This window comes from Camelus dromedarius, chromosome 31 (genome assembly GCF_036321535.1).
Source record: "Camelus dromedarius isolate mCamDro1 chromosome 31, mCamDro1.pat, whole genome shotgun sequence".
Classification (NCBI taxonomy): Eukaryota; Metazoa; Chordata; class Mammalia; order Artiodactyla; family Camelidae; genus Camelus; species Camelus dromedarius.
Window position 1 is genome coordinate 5,035,281 of NC_087466.1, and position 13,845 is coordinate 5,049,125.

Below are 13,845 nucleotides of genomic sequence, written 5' to 3' on the forward strand. Positions count from 1 at the left end.
CCCTTGGGCAGAAAGGCTTGGAGACCACCTAGAGGGTTGAGCCAGGTTTATTAAAAGCTTGCTCGAAAGGGATCTCGGGTGTATTCCCTGAATCTTGCCCACGTGTCCTTTATGCCCCCCACCCCCCTTGCCTGCCTGGCGGAACCTGTAGGAGTCCCTGGGATGAGGCCAGAGGTGAGGGGGCGGGGAGGAGGGATTACCTGCTGCCCTCGACTGGAATCTGTGCTCTGGGATCCCTCTGGGGGCAGGTCACCTCCCTGCCCCGGGCAGGGTGAGTCTTGACCACTGTGGGAAAAGCCCCCGAGAGAAAGCGAGAAGCGGGCGGGACGGGGCGGGGCAGGACTGGCGCTCTCCAGTCGTGGGGGCGGGACAAACATCCGACCCGCTGGGCAAAACCAGGCAGCGGCGGCGGGCGGCGAGGCCAGGCGGCGGGAGGACTGACTCGTTCTGGACACTCGCGTCCTGTGGCTCCTGAGCGCTCGGGCACCATGAGCGGCCGAGTTGGGGACCTGAGCCCCCAGCAGCAGGAGGCGCTGGCCACGGTGAGGAGCTTGGAGGCCGGGAGGCTTGGGATAGATGGGAGGGGGGGACCCTGGAGAGCGCTTCTGTCCAGCCCGCTGGCTCCCACCGGCACGTGCTGAGGCAGACATGTACCCAATACTCGGCGACTCTGGGGCCAAGTCCAGCTTTCCACCTCTGCCGGCTGCTGGCCAGCCAGCCTGGGCCTATGATCACTGGTTATGGGGAGGGTGGTACTGTCATCGGCTTTGGGGCAGCCCTGAGCAGATTCCCAGGTCTCCTGCCCAGATTGCATCATTTGTTTGTTTGGTTTCTCCTTGCGGCTTTCTGACTCACCAGGGGCCCAGCCTTCTCCCTGTGGTTAATGTTTTCATTAAAGGAAAACAGAGGTAGGGTTGTTGATTTCAAGACAGCCCTGCCTCACCTGAAAATGTTATGACCATGGGGAAGGTCTTAGATGGCCCAGCATTAATTCGGTTTTCAGGTGGCCAGGGACTGGAAACTGGCTTCAGGGTTGGTGTGAAGTGAGGGTGGGAGAAGTGTCACAGCCCTGGCAGGCACCATGAGCAAAAGGGCAGTTTCAGACTCATGGAGAATGACTTCTTTTGAGGCTCCTACTTTGGGAGGAGTAGGGACCCCAGGTGAAGGTGTAGGGACCCCAGGTGAACGATAAGTTCCCTGGGTGAATCCCAAGGTAAAGGAGACGGTTCCAGGAACAGAGCATCCTCAGATGAAGGAGAGGTCCTCAGGTGGAAGAGCAGGGGTTGTCCCCTGGTGAACCCCCTCCACTGGAGATGGCCCCAGACACTAGGCTCGTGGTGGAACTGGACACCTGGCCTTTGGGATGAATTATGGTGGAGATGCTCATGGACCAAAGAGCTTTCAACAATGTAAAAGAGTTTGTTCCCATTCTTTCCATTATTTAGAAGAAATGAATGCTTGTTATTTCAAAAATTAAGGAAAAAGAAAAGTTGGAAGAAATGGGGAGCAATTACCCTTGATCCCGGCGGTCTAGAAACCATGCCTAAGAGCATTTCCTTCTAGCCCTGTCCTAAGCCTGATTGTCACCACCTGTGGCCACATTCCAGCTGCTGCCTTCTCCATATGGCTTGTTGGCCTGCATCAGATTCACCAGGGATCTTTGTAAAAATCAGAATGGCATGGTCCTACCTCAGACCTATGGAATGAGGGTCTTGGGGGGCAGAGAACCCCCAGAGTTTGAGAAGGACCGAACTCTTCCTGCTATGGTAGGGGCTGAGGGCTGCCCCATTCCCAGTTGGCAAAATGGTCCAGGCATTTGCTGCTAAGTCTGCAGCCCCTATCCTGCAGGGTATGTGGGGAGGACTGACTGGTAGACTGAGGGTGGAAAGGGTCTGGGACAAGGCTGGGTATCTAGGGGTCATGGGAGCCCCTCTGACTGTTATATTCCCCCCTCAGTTCCGGGACAACCTTCAGGACCTGCTGCCCACCCTGCCCAAAGCTGATGACTACTTCCTCCTGCGCTGGCTCCGAGGTGAGGCCAGCTGGGATTGGTGGAGGCAGAGACGGTGGGAGGGAGGGAGGGAGGGTTTCAGGAAAGGGGATGGGAGACTTTGGGGGACAGTGCTGCAGAGTGGTTAAGAACACAGGCTCTGGAATCAGCCCCCTTTGGGCTGGAATCTGAGCTTCCCTCCGAATCAGCATGGCACAAGAAAACCATGGGCATCAGTTTCTTCATCCATAAAGTGGACATGAGGCCGCCTCCCCAAGGGTGGTTGTGAGTTAAATGAGACGGTGGGCCCAGGGTCAAGTGGGGTTAGAGTTAACACCGGGAAGTTCTCAGGCTGACAGGCCTGGTCAGGCTTGAGTAGGTATCCTTGAACATGGTCTTCAGGATTTGCCTTTGGGTCTGTTTCCAGTTCCTTGAAGACAGGGCTGTGTCATCCCCTTTGGGAACCTGGCACCAAGCAGGTGCCCAGCAAATGCTTCATGAAGTGAATGTAATTAAAAGCAGAGAAAGAATTTCTTCTAGGAATCGCCGCAGCAATGTAGAATAACGGAAACTACCCCAGGGCTTAGGGAAAAACTCATTTCAACTCAGCACACCCCATGGAATGTATTTTGAACTCGAGCCAGGAAGGAATTCAGAAGCCAGGCTGGAAAGTGCATTCATGGTGTGGTGATAATGCCAGCCTGGGAAGCAGACAAAACAGTGATTGCTAGGAGGGTGCCATGCAAGTTGTTCATTGTCTCTCAGCCTCACTTCCCTCTTTCGTGTAATGGGTGTAATGCTGCTCCCTACCTTAAAGATGCTGTCAGAGATGAGGTCATGGGTGTGCACAGCGCCTGCATGGAGGAAGCCCTCTCTTCTGTTCTGTTCTGTTTAGTTGTTTTTTTTTTTTAAATTATTGTTTTTTACAAACATTATTTTTTAGAACCGTTCTGAAAAGATTTATAGGAAATTATTGTGAAGATAGTACAGAGATTTCCCATAAACACTGCACATTAATATTTTGCTTTCTTATGGTACTTTTGTTACAATTAATGAACCGTTATTGTTCTGTGATTAGTAACTGAAATCCATGTTTTATTTAGATTTCCTTAGTTTTTCCATGTAGAGACCACGTTTCCATTTAGTTGTCATGGCTCCTTAGGCTCTCTTGGCTGTGGCAGTTTCTAGTCCCTTTTTAAGAAGTCATTTTCATGTCATTTTCCCCGACCTGGGCTACAGAAGGAGTTGGGAGAGCAGATTTCTTAAAGCCCCTTGATATGGCATCAGACCTCTCTCCTCCTTTGGAGTCTTTTTGGGTTTAAAAACCAGCTTTTCAGGTGCCTGGTGGGTCTTTGAGAAAGGAGTGAAATCACAGACACTGTAGGCTGCTGGGTCACCGGAAAGGGAAGGGACCCAAGACTGGGAGAAGGTGCCAGGTATCATGAAGCCTCCCACTTCATGCTGTCACGGACCTGCTGACATGGTCCAGTCCACTTCAACTTCAGCCCTGCAGCCAATCCCTGCCGCACAAACGCAAGACACAGGTAAAGGGGAGGCTCCCCACTCAGGCCAGATGCAGAGGGGCCTTTCCTGACCTTCCCTCTGAAGTCGATTTCCTTTGTTTTCCTTTATCTCCACCCCACGTCTGTGTCCATCTCTCCTGCTTGGATGCCAGCTTCACGAGGGCAGGGACTGAGCCTGCCCAGGTTGCCAGCCTGCCACATAGTAGGGGCTACTGAAAAAGCTTTGAGGACCCATCAGCAGTGTCCAAGCCACTGTCTATAGGACAAGAAACCACATCCCAGTTCTCAGTAGGAAAATCTCCTATAGACACCATAGAGATTTTTCAAAAGCCAATAAAAGAATATCAGGTACAACTATGCACTAACAAATTTGAAAATCTAAGTAAAATGGATACATTCCAGCAAGAAGAAAAAGCAAGCCTCAATAGGTCAATAAACATTAAAGACATTTAAATGATAATGAAAACATCTGCTCACCTCTACACCGACTCCAATGGCTTTGCAGATGAATTCCTCCAGAGTTTTAAAACCAGCTAATTCCGACTTATCCAAATTGAGTTATTTTCCCATATTACATATTCCAAGCTTTGTATTCTATGTCCGGGCTCCCCCTGTGCCATGTGCTCACGGCTCTCGATGTCCCACTACTGCCTATTCAGCACCTCCACTAGGAGGTCTAACAGACCTCTTAAACAAACAAAACAAAACAAAACAAAACAAAGCAAGTTATTTTAAGATATATGAGAGCGTGAAATTTACCTTATGAAGCCTGGGTACGTTTGATTCCAAAGCTAGACCAGGACAATACAAGAAAAGAAAATTCTAGCTTAGTTTCGCTTATTAATATAGGTGCAAATAGCTCCAAATAAAATATTGCATAACATAATCCAAGAGGGTATTAAAATTATACAGTAGTATCAAGGAGAGTTTAATCTTGGGTATGAAATAAAAGTTCAACATCAGGAAACCTACCAGTGTTATCAAACACATTAGTAGAGTCTAAAATGAGAAATTATGTGACCATCTCAATGCAGAAGGAGCATTTGAAAAGGTTCAAATTTTATTTATAGGACAAAACAAGATGAAAGTCTTACCAAACTAGGAATAGAAGAGAATGTCCTTGGCGCGGTTGGGGTCAAGTAGCAAAAATCTTACAATAAATGTTATGTTAAGGAGAAATTGTAGATGCATGTTTTAAAGATCTAGGTCAAGGAAAGGATGACATCAATCAACGTTATTGTTTCAGCATAGAACTGGAGACCTTCGCCAATGTTATAAGGGAAGAAAAAAGTATTCAGTGGTAAAAGACCAGAAGGGAAGAGTTAACATATTCGCAGAAAAATTAGAAATAGAAAAACTCTAGAACTAAAGAAAAAATTCAGCAATATGTGGCAGACACAAAAATTAATAGCATTTCTCCATGCAACTGTATCCAACTATAAAATATAATGAAAAAATCAAATGCCACTCAAAATAGTAACAAAACCCATAAAGTATCCAGTAATTAAGTTAAAACAGACAAGATCTGTACAGCAAAAAATCTTAACATCTCTGAAGTATTTAGAACTGCATTAGCCACTAGCCAAGTGTAACTATTAAAATTAGAATTAAATTAATTTAAAGCTTCAGGTCCTCAGTCACCCTAGCCCTGTTTCAAGAGCCCAACAGTTATATACACTTGAGCAACTCAGATATAGGATATTTCCATCGACACAGAAAAGTCTATTGGACAGCACTCATACAGAAGATGGTTTTAGTAAATATATACCCCAGAGAAAAGACTGGGCAGGTGATGGCTTGTCTCTAAATATTTGCAGAGTGGCCATGTTGACAAGTGGTTACATATATTTGTTTGACCTCTGCCAATGCAGCTGGAATCACTGTGGGGCAGATTTCTGCTTAGTCAAAGCTGCTGAGGAATGGAATAAGCTGCCTACCAAAGTACCTTTGTCACGGGAGATAATCAAGGCAGAGCTGGTGATCTGGGTGGTTTTTTTTTCTGGAGGTGGTTTATGATCGGGGCAGAGGAAAGCTGGACAAAAATCTCAGGCCCCTTCCATCTGAAAATCTCTAACCCTGGATATTATCAAAGGCCCATCACTGGCTGAATTTCTCAGTGAACCAGTGATCTCAGGGAATAACGGTGATGGCATTTCTAAAATAGAGTATCACGTTTTCAACTAAAGTGTATTTATTTCTTCAAAATAAATCATCACAATGGCTGTTGTTTCTTGAGAACTTACTGTGAGCCAGGTAATGTGCCAAACAATTTATATACTTTATCTCACGTCATCTTTTGAATAACTCTTAAAAAATATTATTCCCATCTAAAAGATAAACTAAGGCTCAGAGAAGGTAAGTGACTTGCTCAAGGTTGCACAGCAAGTAAAAGGGCAAAACTAGAGCTCAAGTCCAAGTTTATTTGACTCCAAAGCCCATGCTCTTCACCACTCCTAACACCATGGGCATCTCTGCTCCCTGGGTGGCGGGGAGGAGGTCTTAAATATTACAGGCTAGATCAGCGTCTTCATTGAACAATTTTAAAAGTCCCGGAAACTGAAATCAAGAGCTTTTCAAAATCTTCTAGAGGATTAAAGATCCTTGCTTTTTAAGAAAAATTACCAGATCTTTGATGTATTCTTAGGGTGTAAGGAAGAGTCTAGGTTCCCCCCCAACTTCCTCATGAGAGTGGCACATCCTGAATCCTGCCTCAAGCCTCCTTTTACCTTGGCTTCTTCTTGCAGCTCGGAACTTTGACCTACAGAAATCAGAGGACATGGTCCGGAAGGTGAGACCTTGCGCTCACCAGTATCCTGCCTCCGACACGTGTGCCCCCAGGGATTAGTGACAAAGGCTGGACACTCTTGCGCTGACCTGTTTTCGTGTTTCTTCTTCCTTTCTCCTTGGATCTCTTTCTGTGGCAGTCCCGGGTGCCCCACAGTCCTGCCCCTGGTGTCCGCATCCCCTGTTCTGTGTCGGTGGAACCCGGGGATGCTCTGGCAGGATCTTGGTGGCGGTGGGCAGAGGGGCCTGGCCTATGGTCCCCAAGTGCCCACAGGGCCTTTGGGGCAGGCAGTCCTCAGGTCCTGCCATGTCTCTGCAGCACATGGAGTTTCGCAAGCAGCAGGACCTGGACAACATCCTCTCGTGGCAGCCCTCGGAGGTGAGCCCCATGCAGCGTCCCCCAGGCCACTGGAGCCCCCCCAACTCACCCACCATGTCCAGCCACCTGATGGACCAGGGACATGGCCTGGTGGGCTGCTTTGAGCCAGGACCTGCCCCCGTGTCCAGGTGATCCAGCTGTATGACTCAGGTGGCCTGTGCGGCTATGACTACGAAGGCTGCCCCGTGTGGTTTGACATCATCGGGACCCTCGACCCCAAGGGCCTCCTCCTTTCAGCCACCAAGCAGGAGCTGATCCGGAAGCGCATCAGGGTCTGCGAGATGCTTTTGCAGCAGTGTGACCTGCAGAGTCAGAAGGTACAGGGCAGGGGATGCATGGTAACCCAGTCTCTCTAAAGGGTCACGACCAGGGAGGGAGGCACCCACCCCCACTTCTCCCCAGCCTTCAGCACTCCGGGCTCTGGTAGGATGTGGCTTCTCCTGCAGTCACCCATCCATGAGCGTCTGACACATTCATGACACTCCCTGCTGGCGTGCGCCAAGGGATGCCAAAGCCCTTTCCCCTCTGACCCTGGTGAGATGCTGACTTGGGTGTGGTGAATGGATCCCTGGGAACAGTGGATGGCCAGATTTGCTTATGGAAAAGATGTCCCTTGATTGTAAATTGCAGAAGTATAAACACCTGATGGGGGAGCCATTGCTTTGGGCATCTCTGAGAGCAGTGACCCTTAAAAATGGGCTCATCCCTTGTGGGTCCTTAGGAGCCACTATGGCATCGCTACAAAAAAAAAATTCGAGCCCTGTGGGGCCAGGGGCTTCTAAGCCAAGAAGGACCACACCCACCTTTGCAGATCTCCCAGCCCCTGTCTCTGTGTCTCTGGGCCTGTACCCTTCAGAGTGACTCTAATGCCAAGTGTGACCTGGTTGGTTTTGTGACTCTAAGTGTCTAAATGAGCCTAAGGTGTCACTGTGGGAGAGTCTGGCTAACAGCTGACTCCACAGGGCCTGCGTCCCCAGTGTCTGGCCCAGAGCTGGACTCAAAACAGGCCCTCCACAGAGATTTGTGGCAGGTGTAAGAGAGTTACGTAGCACTTAATACTGAGTGCCTGGTTTGAATACGTGTTTGTCTCTCAAGCAAGAGGGCTGATTTTATAGGGTCAAAACAGTGCCTTCTACTTCATAGATGTTCCCAGTTAGAGCCGATAGTTATGGTGATGACGACACTGATAATAATATCTGCTAAGATTTACCAGGCACTGGCCATGTACCAGACACTGGGCTCATTGAATCCTCATAGCAATTCTATCATTGCCTGGAATTATCCCCTATTTTACAGAGGAAGAAAGTAAGGCTCAGAGGGGTTAAAAACCCACCTGAGGCCACACAGCCTGCCCACTGCACAGCTCTGGCTTGGACACAGCCGTGGGACTGCAACACTGTCTGACACAGTAAACTATTGTACATAAAGATGCCCAACGAACTACAAATGATGTCTTTAATTCCACAGTTAACTGATTCCAGGCAACAGTGCTGAGCAAACAGCGTGATAAGGGCCACCGTGCCAGGGCTTATGTGTGGCACCCCCTCAGATGGGCTGTCTGTTTGGAAAGGGCAGCTGGGGGTGGAGGTGGCAGGAAGGTAGGAGGGAGGGATGCCTGCGTCTCTGTGGCCAGGATCTCCTGTCTGACCCATATACCTGTTCTGTCCTGTGCAGCTGGGCAGGAAGATTGAGATGGTGCTGATGGTGTTTGATTTGGAGGGGCTGAGCCTGAAACACCTGTGGAAGCCAGCTGTGGAGGTCTACCAGCAGGTAAGGTAGGCAGCTGGCTCGAGGTCAATAGGGAGCCGCTGACCATACCAGCTTCTGGTCCATGGAGGACGGGTCACCTCCTAGGGGCCCCCCAGAGCAGCCAGTGAAGCTCGCCTGGGGTCCACCTTCCTAGGAGAAGGAGGAGCACGAACATCACTGAGGATGAAGCATATGCTCGTGGGGAAGATGGGATGGGATGGTGGAGGGTGGGGGACTCTTGTCTCAGCGGCATCAGAGGCCACAGAAATCCAGGGGCCGGGGTGTTGGAAGATGGCCTTGACCAGACTTGTCTTGACCTCACAGTTTTTTGCCATGCTGGAAGCAAATTATCCTGAGACGCTGAAGAATTTAATTGTTGTTCGAGGTGAGCCCACGATGAGGATGACCGTCTGGGGAGGGAAGGGTAAGGAATCGGGGGAGGGAGCCAGTGGGTAAGCCACCAAAATTGGGTATTCTCAAACCATCCTTTGTGAAGAATAGGTTTTTGTTTGTTTGTTTAGTTCAGTCCCTCACAGACTGATACTTCTGGAATATACAAAATCATGCTCTGATACATTGCAGCAATGTCAAATACATCATGTTCCTAAATGTTTAGTGTTATTTTCTTTACCTATCTGGGTGTGGACTGGTAACAGATAGTCCATGGGCCATACTTGGAGCAGGAATGGTCCCTGCGACAGCTGTATAGTGAGGGGGTCACTGCATGTGCTCTGGGGTCAGATGATCTGACTTCTAATCAAATCCACTGAGCAAATCCATTGAACCTCACTGAGACTCAGTTTTCCTATTCTGTAAAATGGGAATGCAGTGGCAGCTTCCCTATAAGATAGCTGTGAGGGTAAATGAGACAGTCTGTGGGGAAAATGTAGCAAGAGCCTGGCCCACAGAAAGCAACCAGGAAGCTTGAGTGATTCAGGTGGGACACAGATGCTCCACCTACTTGCACCCAAGAGGATACCAAGGCAACCTGGGCAAACCTTGAGCGTGGAAAGGAGGCACCATTGGGGAATCAACATTGCTGATGCCTTACAATGGGACAGGAAGGCAACCATTTATTGAGAGTGTTTAATTTAACCTCCATTTTATAGTTAAAAGCCCTAAGACTGAGAGAGGGTGAGGGACTAGCTGAAGGTCTCACAGTAGGAAATGGCAGAATCTAGGTCTGTCCAACCTCTGTCCACCCCATGCCCTTGGCTGTGACCCTATACGTCCAAGTCCCCTCTGGTCCACCTTCTCAAGGGAGTTTCATGTGTTTCAGCCCCCAAGCTGTTCCCTGTGGCCTTCAACTTGGTCAAGTCATTCATGAGTGAGGACACTCGAAGGAAGATAGTGATTCTAGGAGGTAAGTGCTTGTCCTCCAGGATGTGCCCATCTCTGAATCTGCCTGGAAGCAGAGGTCAGTGCTAAAGGCCCCATTTCTCCCTGGCTCGTCCTCTTTACCCAGGCACTGACCTTGGCCTGACCCCTCTCGGCCTTTGCACAGTCATTTGAGGCTTCAGGCCCTAGACCACCACCTGGGTGGCCACATAAATCTCCTGGGTGTTCTCAGGAGTGGGTGCCCAGAGGAGCAAGCCAAGGACACATCAGATCCCCTCCCTGAGCTTGGCCTCACTGACCTCCATCGCGCCTCCCCACCCCTCTGTGGAGCCCACTTTTGCCCCCACAGGTGACTGGAAGCAAGAACTACCTAAGTTTATCAGCCCTGACCAGCTGCCTGTGGAGTTTGGGGGGACCATGACTGACCCAGATGGCAACCCCAAGTGCCTGACCAAGGTGCGGCTGCCCAGAAGATGGGGAGAGAGGGGAGATGGCCGTAGTCTGGTGCCCGCTCACCCAGCCTCACCCGCAGATCAACTATGGGGGCGAGGTGCCCAGGAGCTACTACCGGCACAACCAGCTGAGGCTGCAGTACGAGCACACGGTGACCGTGGGCCGCGGCTCCTCGCTGCAGGTGGAGAACGAGATCCTGTTCCCGGGCTGTGTGCTCCGGTAGGGATGGCGGCCACTCCACAGCTGGGCACAGTTGGTAGGGGTCCGGAGCCCAGGCAGGTGGTCGTCAGTGGGACCCTGTCCCCTGCAGGTGGCAGTTTGCATCAGATGGGGCGGACATCGGCTTCGGGATTTTCCTGAAGACCAAGATGGGGGCGCGGCAGCGGGCAGGGGAGATGACGGAGGTGCTGCCCAGCCAGCGCTACAACGCCCAGCAGGTGCCCGAGGACGGGAGCCTCACCTGCCTCCAGGCCGGCGTCTGTAAGAGATATAGTGTTCACTGGAGTCGTTTTCCTCCTCATGACAGAGAAATGATTGGCTGTCTCTTGTCAGTCTGGCCTCTCTGTTTGCCCCTATTTCCAGCTCTCAGGGAGGGTGTAGGGGTCTCTGCAAGATCCTAGATCCCAGGGGCGTTGGCTTTGGGTGTTGGTTCTGATGAGTGGCCCCCAGGTATTGGGACAAGGACAGAGCCACATTGTGGAGAGCAGGGTTCACAGCCTGCGCCTGTGGACTCAGCTCCTGGGAGGCCCTTGCACCCAACTTAACAGGCTAAGAGACAGCTGGAAAACAGCCATGGGCGTAGCATCAGGGGTCCCAGCCTGCCCATGTGCGTGGACTGCCCCACTCCGGGAAACCTGAAGAGTTGACTCTTCCAGGTGTTTGTCCTCCATCCCAGGCCAGATCCAGCGAGGAGAAGGGAAACCCAAGGTTGATTTACTCTGGGGAAGGAGACTGAGTCTGGCTAATGGTGGAGTGCACACACACCTAGTTCACCTCGTGGAAAAGGAAGAATTAGAAGGGTGGAGACAGAGAAACCTGGATGACTTGTCATGTCCCAGAGTTCATACTGGACCTTGGTGTGGAAGGACATGTACAAAAGGCATGATGAGAAGGTGGCTGATGGAGCTCAGCACTCTCCTCTGGGGAAAGCAGGGCTCCCCTCTGGGCCAGAGCATCCCAGCCCCTCTCCTCCCTTTCGCTGTCAGATCATTTCAACCTCTCTAGGCCTGTTTCCTCATCCATAAAATGGGGATGAGAATACCTTCCGGGCAGCTGCTTTGAGGATTCAGGGAGCTGTGGGTGCTGATGTAAGTGCCCATAGAAGCAGCTGATCCATGTTGGTGGTTATTATTCCTTTGTTTATCACAAGCATCATCCAAGGAGACAGTCGTGAGCCGTGGGCAGGGGGCTGGGCAGTGCTGACTCTCCAGCCCCACCCGCAGTTCTGGGCACCCCATTCCCAAGGGCGCTGGGCGTGCGGATGTGCAGGGCCCACTTACTTCTCTGTCCTTGCAGACGTCCTGCGCTTTGACAACACCTACAGCCTGATGCACGCCAAGAAGGTCAGCTACACTGTGGAGGTGCTGCTTCCTGACAAGGCCTCCGAGGAGAAGATTCAGGGTCTCGAGGCAAAGAGACGGTCCCCACTACAGTGAGGACCCTGGCCACCCTGTGCCTGTGCTCTCCAGCCCCATAGCTCCCCTGCCCCATCCCCTGCCCTCCAAGGCAGGATGGTGCTAGCGGTGACCTCAGAGAGCTACCCACCTCGCATCACCATCTCATCTCCTTGTGGGCTCACCTGGATTGGTGGCCAAGCAGGAAGGGGACCCCAGTACATAGGCCACCATGAGGATTCAGACAGGCATCTCATCCCTTGTTCGCAGAGAATGAGGATGAACCAGTGTCCACTGAGGAAGGATCCCTCCTGCAGAGGCCACCCTTGCGTCCTTTTTGACAAGGTCCACCCATTCCAGGACTCACCCACACCTGGCATCCCAGTTTGGGGGTGTCTGCATGAGCCCCAGGTCCTGCAGGGAGCACAGCCTCAGGCCTGAAGAGCAGGGATGTGCAGGGCCAGCTGGAAGCTGCTGGGTGGTGGGATGGAGATGGGGCTGAGGGTCTAGGTTCCGATCAACCCTCCAGGGTTGTTCTTCCTTTGGAGGGAAAATCGGAAATGGAGAGCAAGACCCGGCAGGGACGGCCATCAGGAGGAAGAGCCACGCTCAGCCTTCCCAGTGTCCCCAACTCCCTCCCCACCTGCTGTGATCCAGCCAACATTTCACTTGGATTCCTTCCGGCTCTGAGTAGGGGCCAGGACCGAAGCAGAGCTGAAGGGAGGTGGAAGGACTGTGCTGAGGGTGCAGAGTGGAGCTGCCATCCCCGGGCATTCACCCTAGACTCTGACTTGCTTCTTGGAGAAGCATCACGCTCTTCCTCCATCTTTGTGCCTCACTAAGGGGACAGCTGGAGGTTGGCTGCCAACCCCCTGCCTCCCCCACCCCAAATGCAACTCAGCAGCTGGCCGGTGAAGGCTTCCACTTCTCAAAGGCTGGCTCTCCTGGTGCCCACAGCCCACAGTTAGCACCACTGTCAGAGCTGCTGGACGGACTGCACCCAGCAGGGCAGCCCATGCCTGAGGACTGAACTGAGGAGGCCATCAACCTGACTGTGACTCTGCAGTTGACTCCAGGTGGCAGTGAAGCCATCGACAGGGCTGGGAGCCCAGGCTGTGCTGCTTTGCCCCCTGAGTGGCTTGGCCCTCAGCTCTGGATCCTTGCGCCTGCTCTCCTTAGGGTTTGTCTTGCTGTCCACAGGGTGGAGTGCTGTCCACCCAGGTGACATCCCCAGGAGTGAGTGGTCAGACCTCCCTGTGAAAGGGGTCCTCGTTGCACAACATTAGCATCCGGGTCACCCAGGCCCTTCCCATGGACTGGAAGCCTCCACGAACACCACCGTCCGGGTGCTTTGCCAGCAAGAAGCCCAGCTCTGGCCCCTTTCCCACTCTCAAATTCTGTGCTTTCATTTTCTCCACCTAATAGGAAGTTTCTTGATTTCCTATTAAGGCGAAAACATGATGAGACTTGGGAAGGTGGGGTCTTCAGGTGAGCCAGGTGAGGTCCTGGGGCCCCAGCACTCCATCCATGGCAGCTGCATCATTTATGGTGCAGCCCAGAGTCCACGCAGGGGCCCTGCTGCTACAAAAAGCAAACTAAATGAAACATTGCCAAAAGCTAGTGCCATGAGGCACTCCTGGTCCAACAGAGTGTTTGAATAGTTGGGCACAAAAAAACTGCTGTGACAAGACCAAGGAGATGGCCTGGGCTGTCAGGCAAAAATCACAGGACATCCCTGTGTCCAAGGGTTGCTCCTGCATCCCAGATGTGACAGGATCTCCCACAACCCAGGTTGCACTGTGCAACCAGCCTCCCTGGTGCAGCCTCCCGGATACAAGGCTATTGGAGCCCCCTGACCCCCTGGCTTCTCAGGGTCATCTTCCCAATGCCTGTGGCAGGCTACGGAGGGCATGGCTGACTGGGGCTGGGAGGACCCTATGCCAGGTTTCGCTGGGCCTGACTGTTATCATGAAGGGGGCTCACAATGCCTTACTTCCACCTCCACACCCCCCACCT

General features: G+C 51.8%; 1 protein-coding gene across 4 annotated transcripts; it reads left to right on the plus strand.

The window, feature by feature from the left end:
• Window positions 1-422: 422 nt before the first annotated feature.
• Window positions 423-13,277, plus strand: LOC105099441 (SEC14-like protein 4). 4 transcript variants are annotated; one of them, XM_031443076.2, is made up of 12 exons: window positions 423-542; window positions 1,957-2,032; window positions 6,258-6,301; window positions 6,617-6,676; window positions 6,805-6,993; window positions 8,351-8,446; window positions 8,750-8,849; window positions 9,705-9,788; window positions 10,113-10,219; window positions 10,296-10,435; window positions 10,527-10,696; window positions 11,732-13,277. In XM_031443076.2, exons 1-12 carry the CDS (start codon window positions 489-491, stop codon window positions 11,869-11,871), a joined length of 1,260 nt encoding a protein of 419 aa, XP_031298936.1. In that variant the 5' UTR covers window positions 423-488; the 3' UTR covers window positions 11,872-13,277. The 4 variants fall into 4 exon arrangements, with proteins under 4 accessions (XP_031298936.1, XP_010990577.1, XP_064337151.1 ...); XM_010992275.3 differs by having other exon boundaries at window positions 8,750-8,810; XM_064481081.1 differs by having other exon boundaries at window positions 10,527-10,653; window positions 11,732-11,826.
• The last annotated feature ends 568 nt before the right edge of the window (window positions 13,278-13,845 follow it).

Bases quoted from the DNA above. Each gene is read 5' to 3' on its own strand.
- LOC105099441 (XM_031443076.2), top strand. From the start codon at position 489: ATGAGCGGCCGAGTTGGGGACCTGAGCCCCCAGCAGCAGGAGGCGCTG. The intron at 543-1,956 runs GTGAGGAGCTTG...TTCCCCCCTCAG, and splicing joins AGCAGGAGGCGCTGGCCACG to TTCCGGGACAACCTTCAGGA. The intron at 10,220-10,295 runs GTGCGGCTGCCC...CCTCACCCGCAG, and splicing joins ACCCCAAGTGCCTGACCAAG to ATCAACTATGGGGGCGAGGT.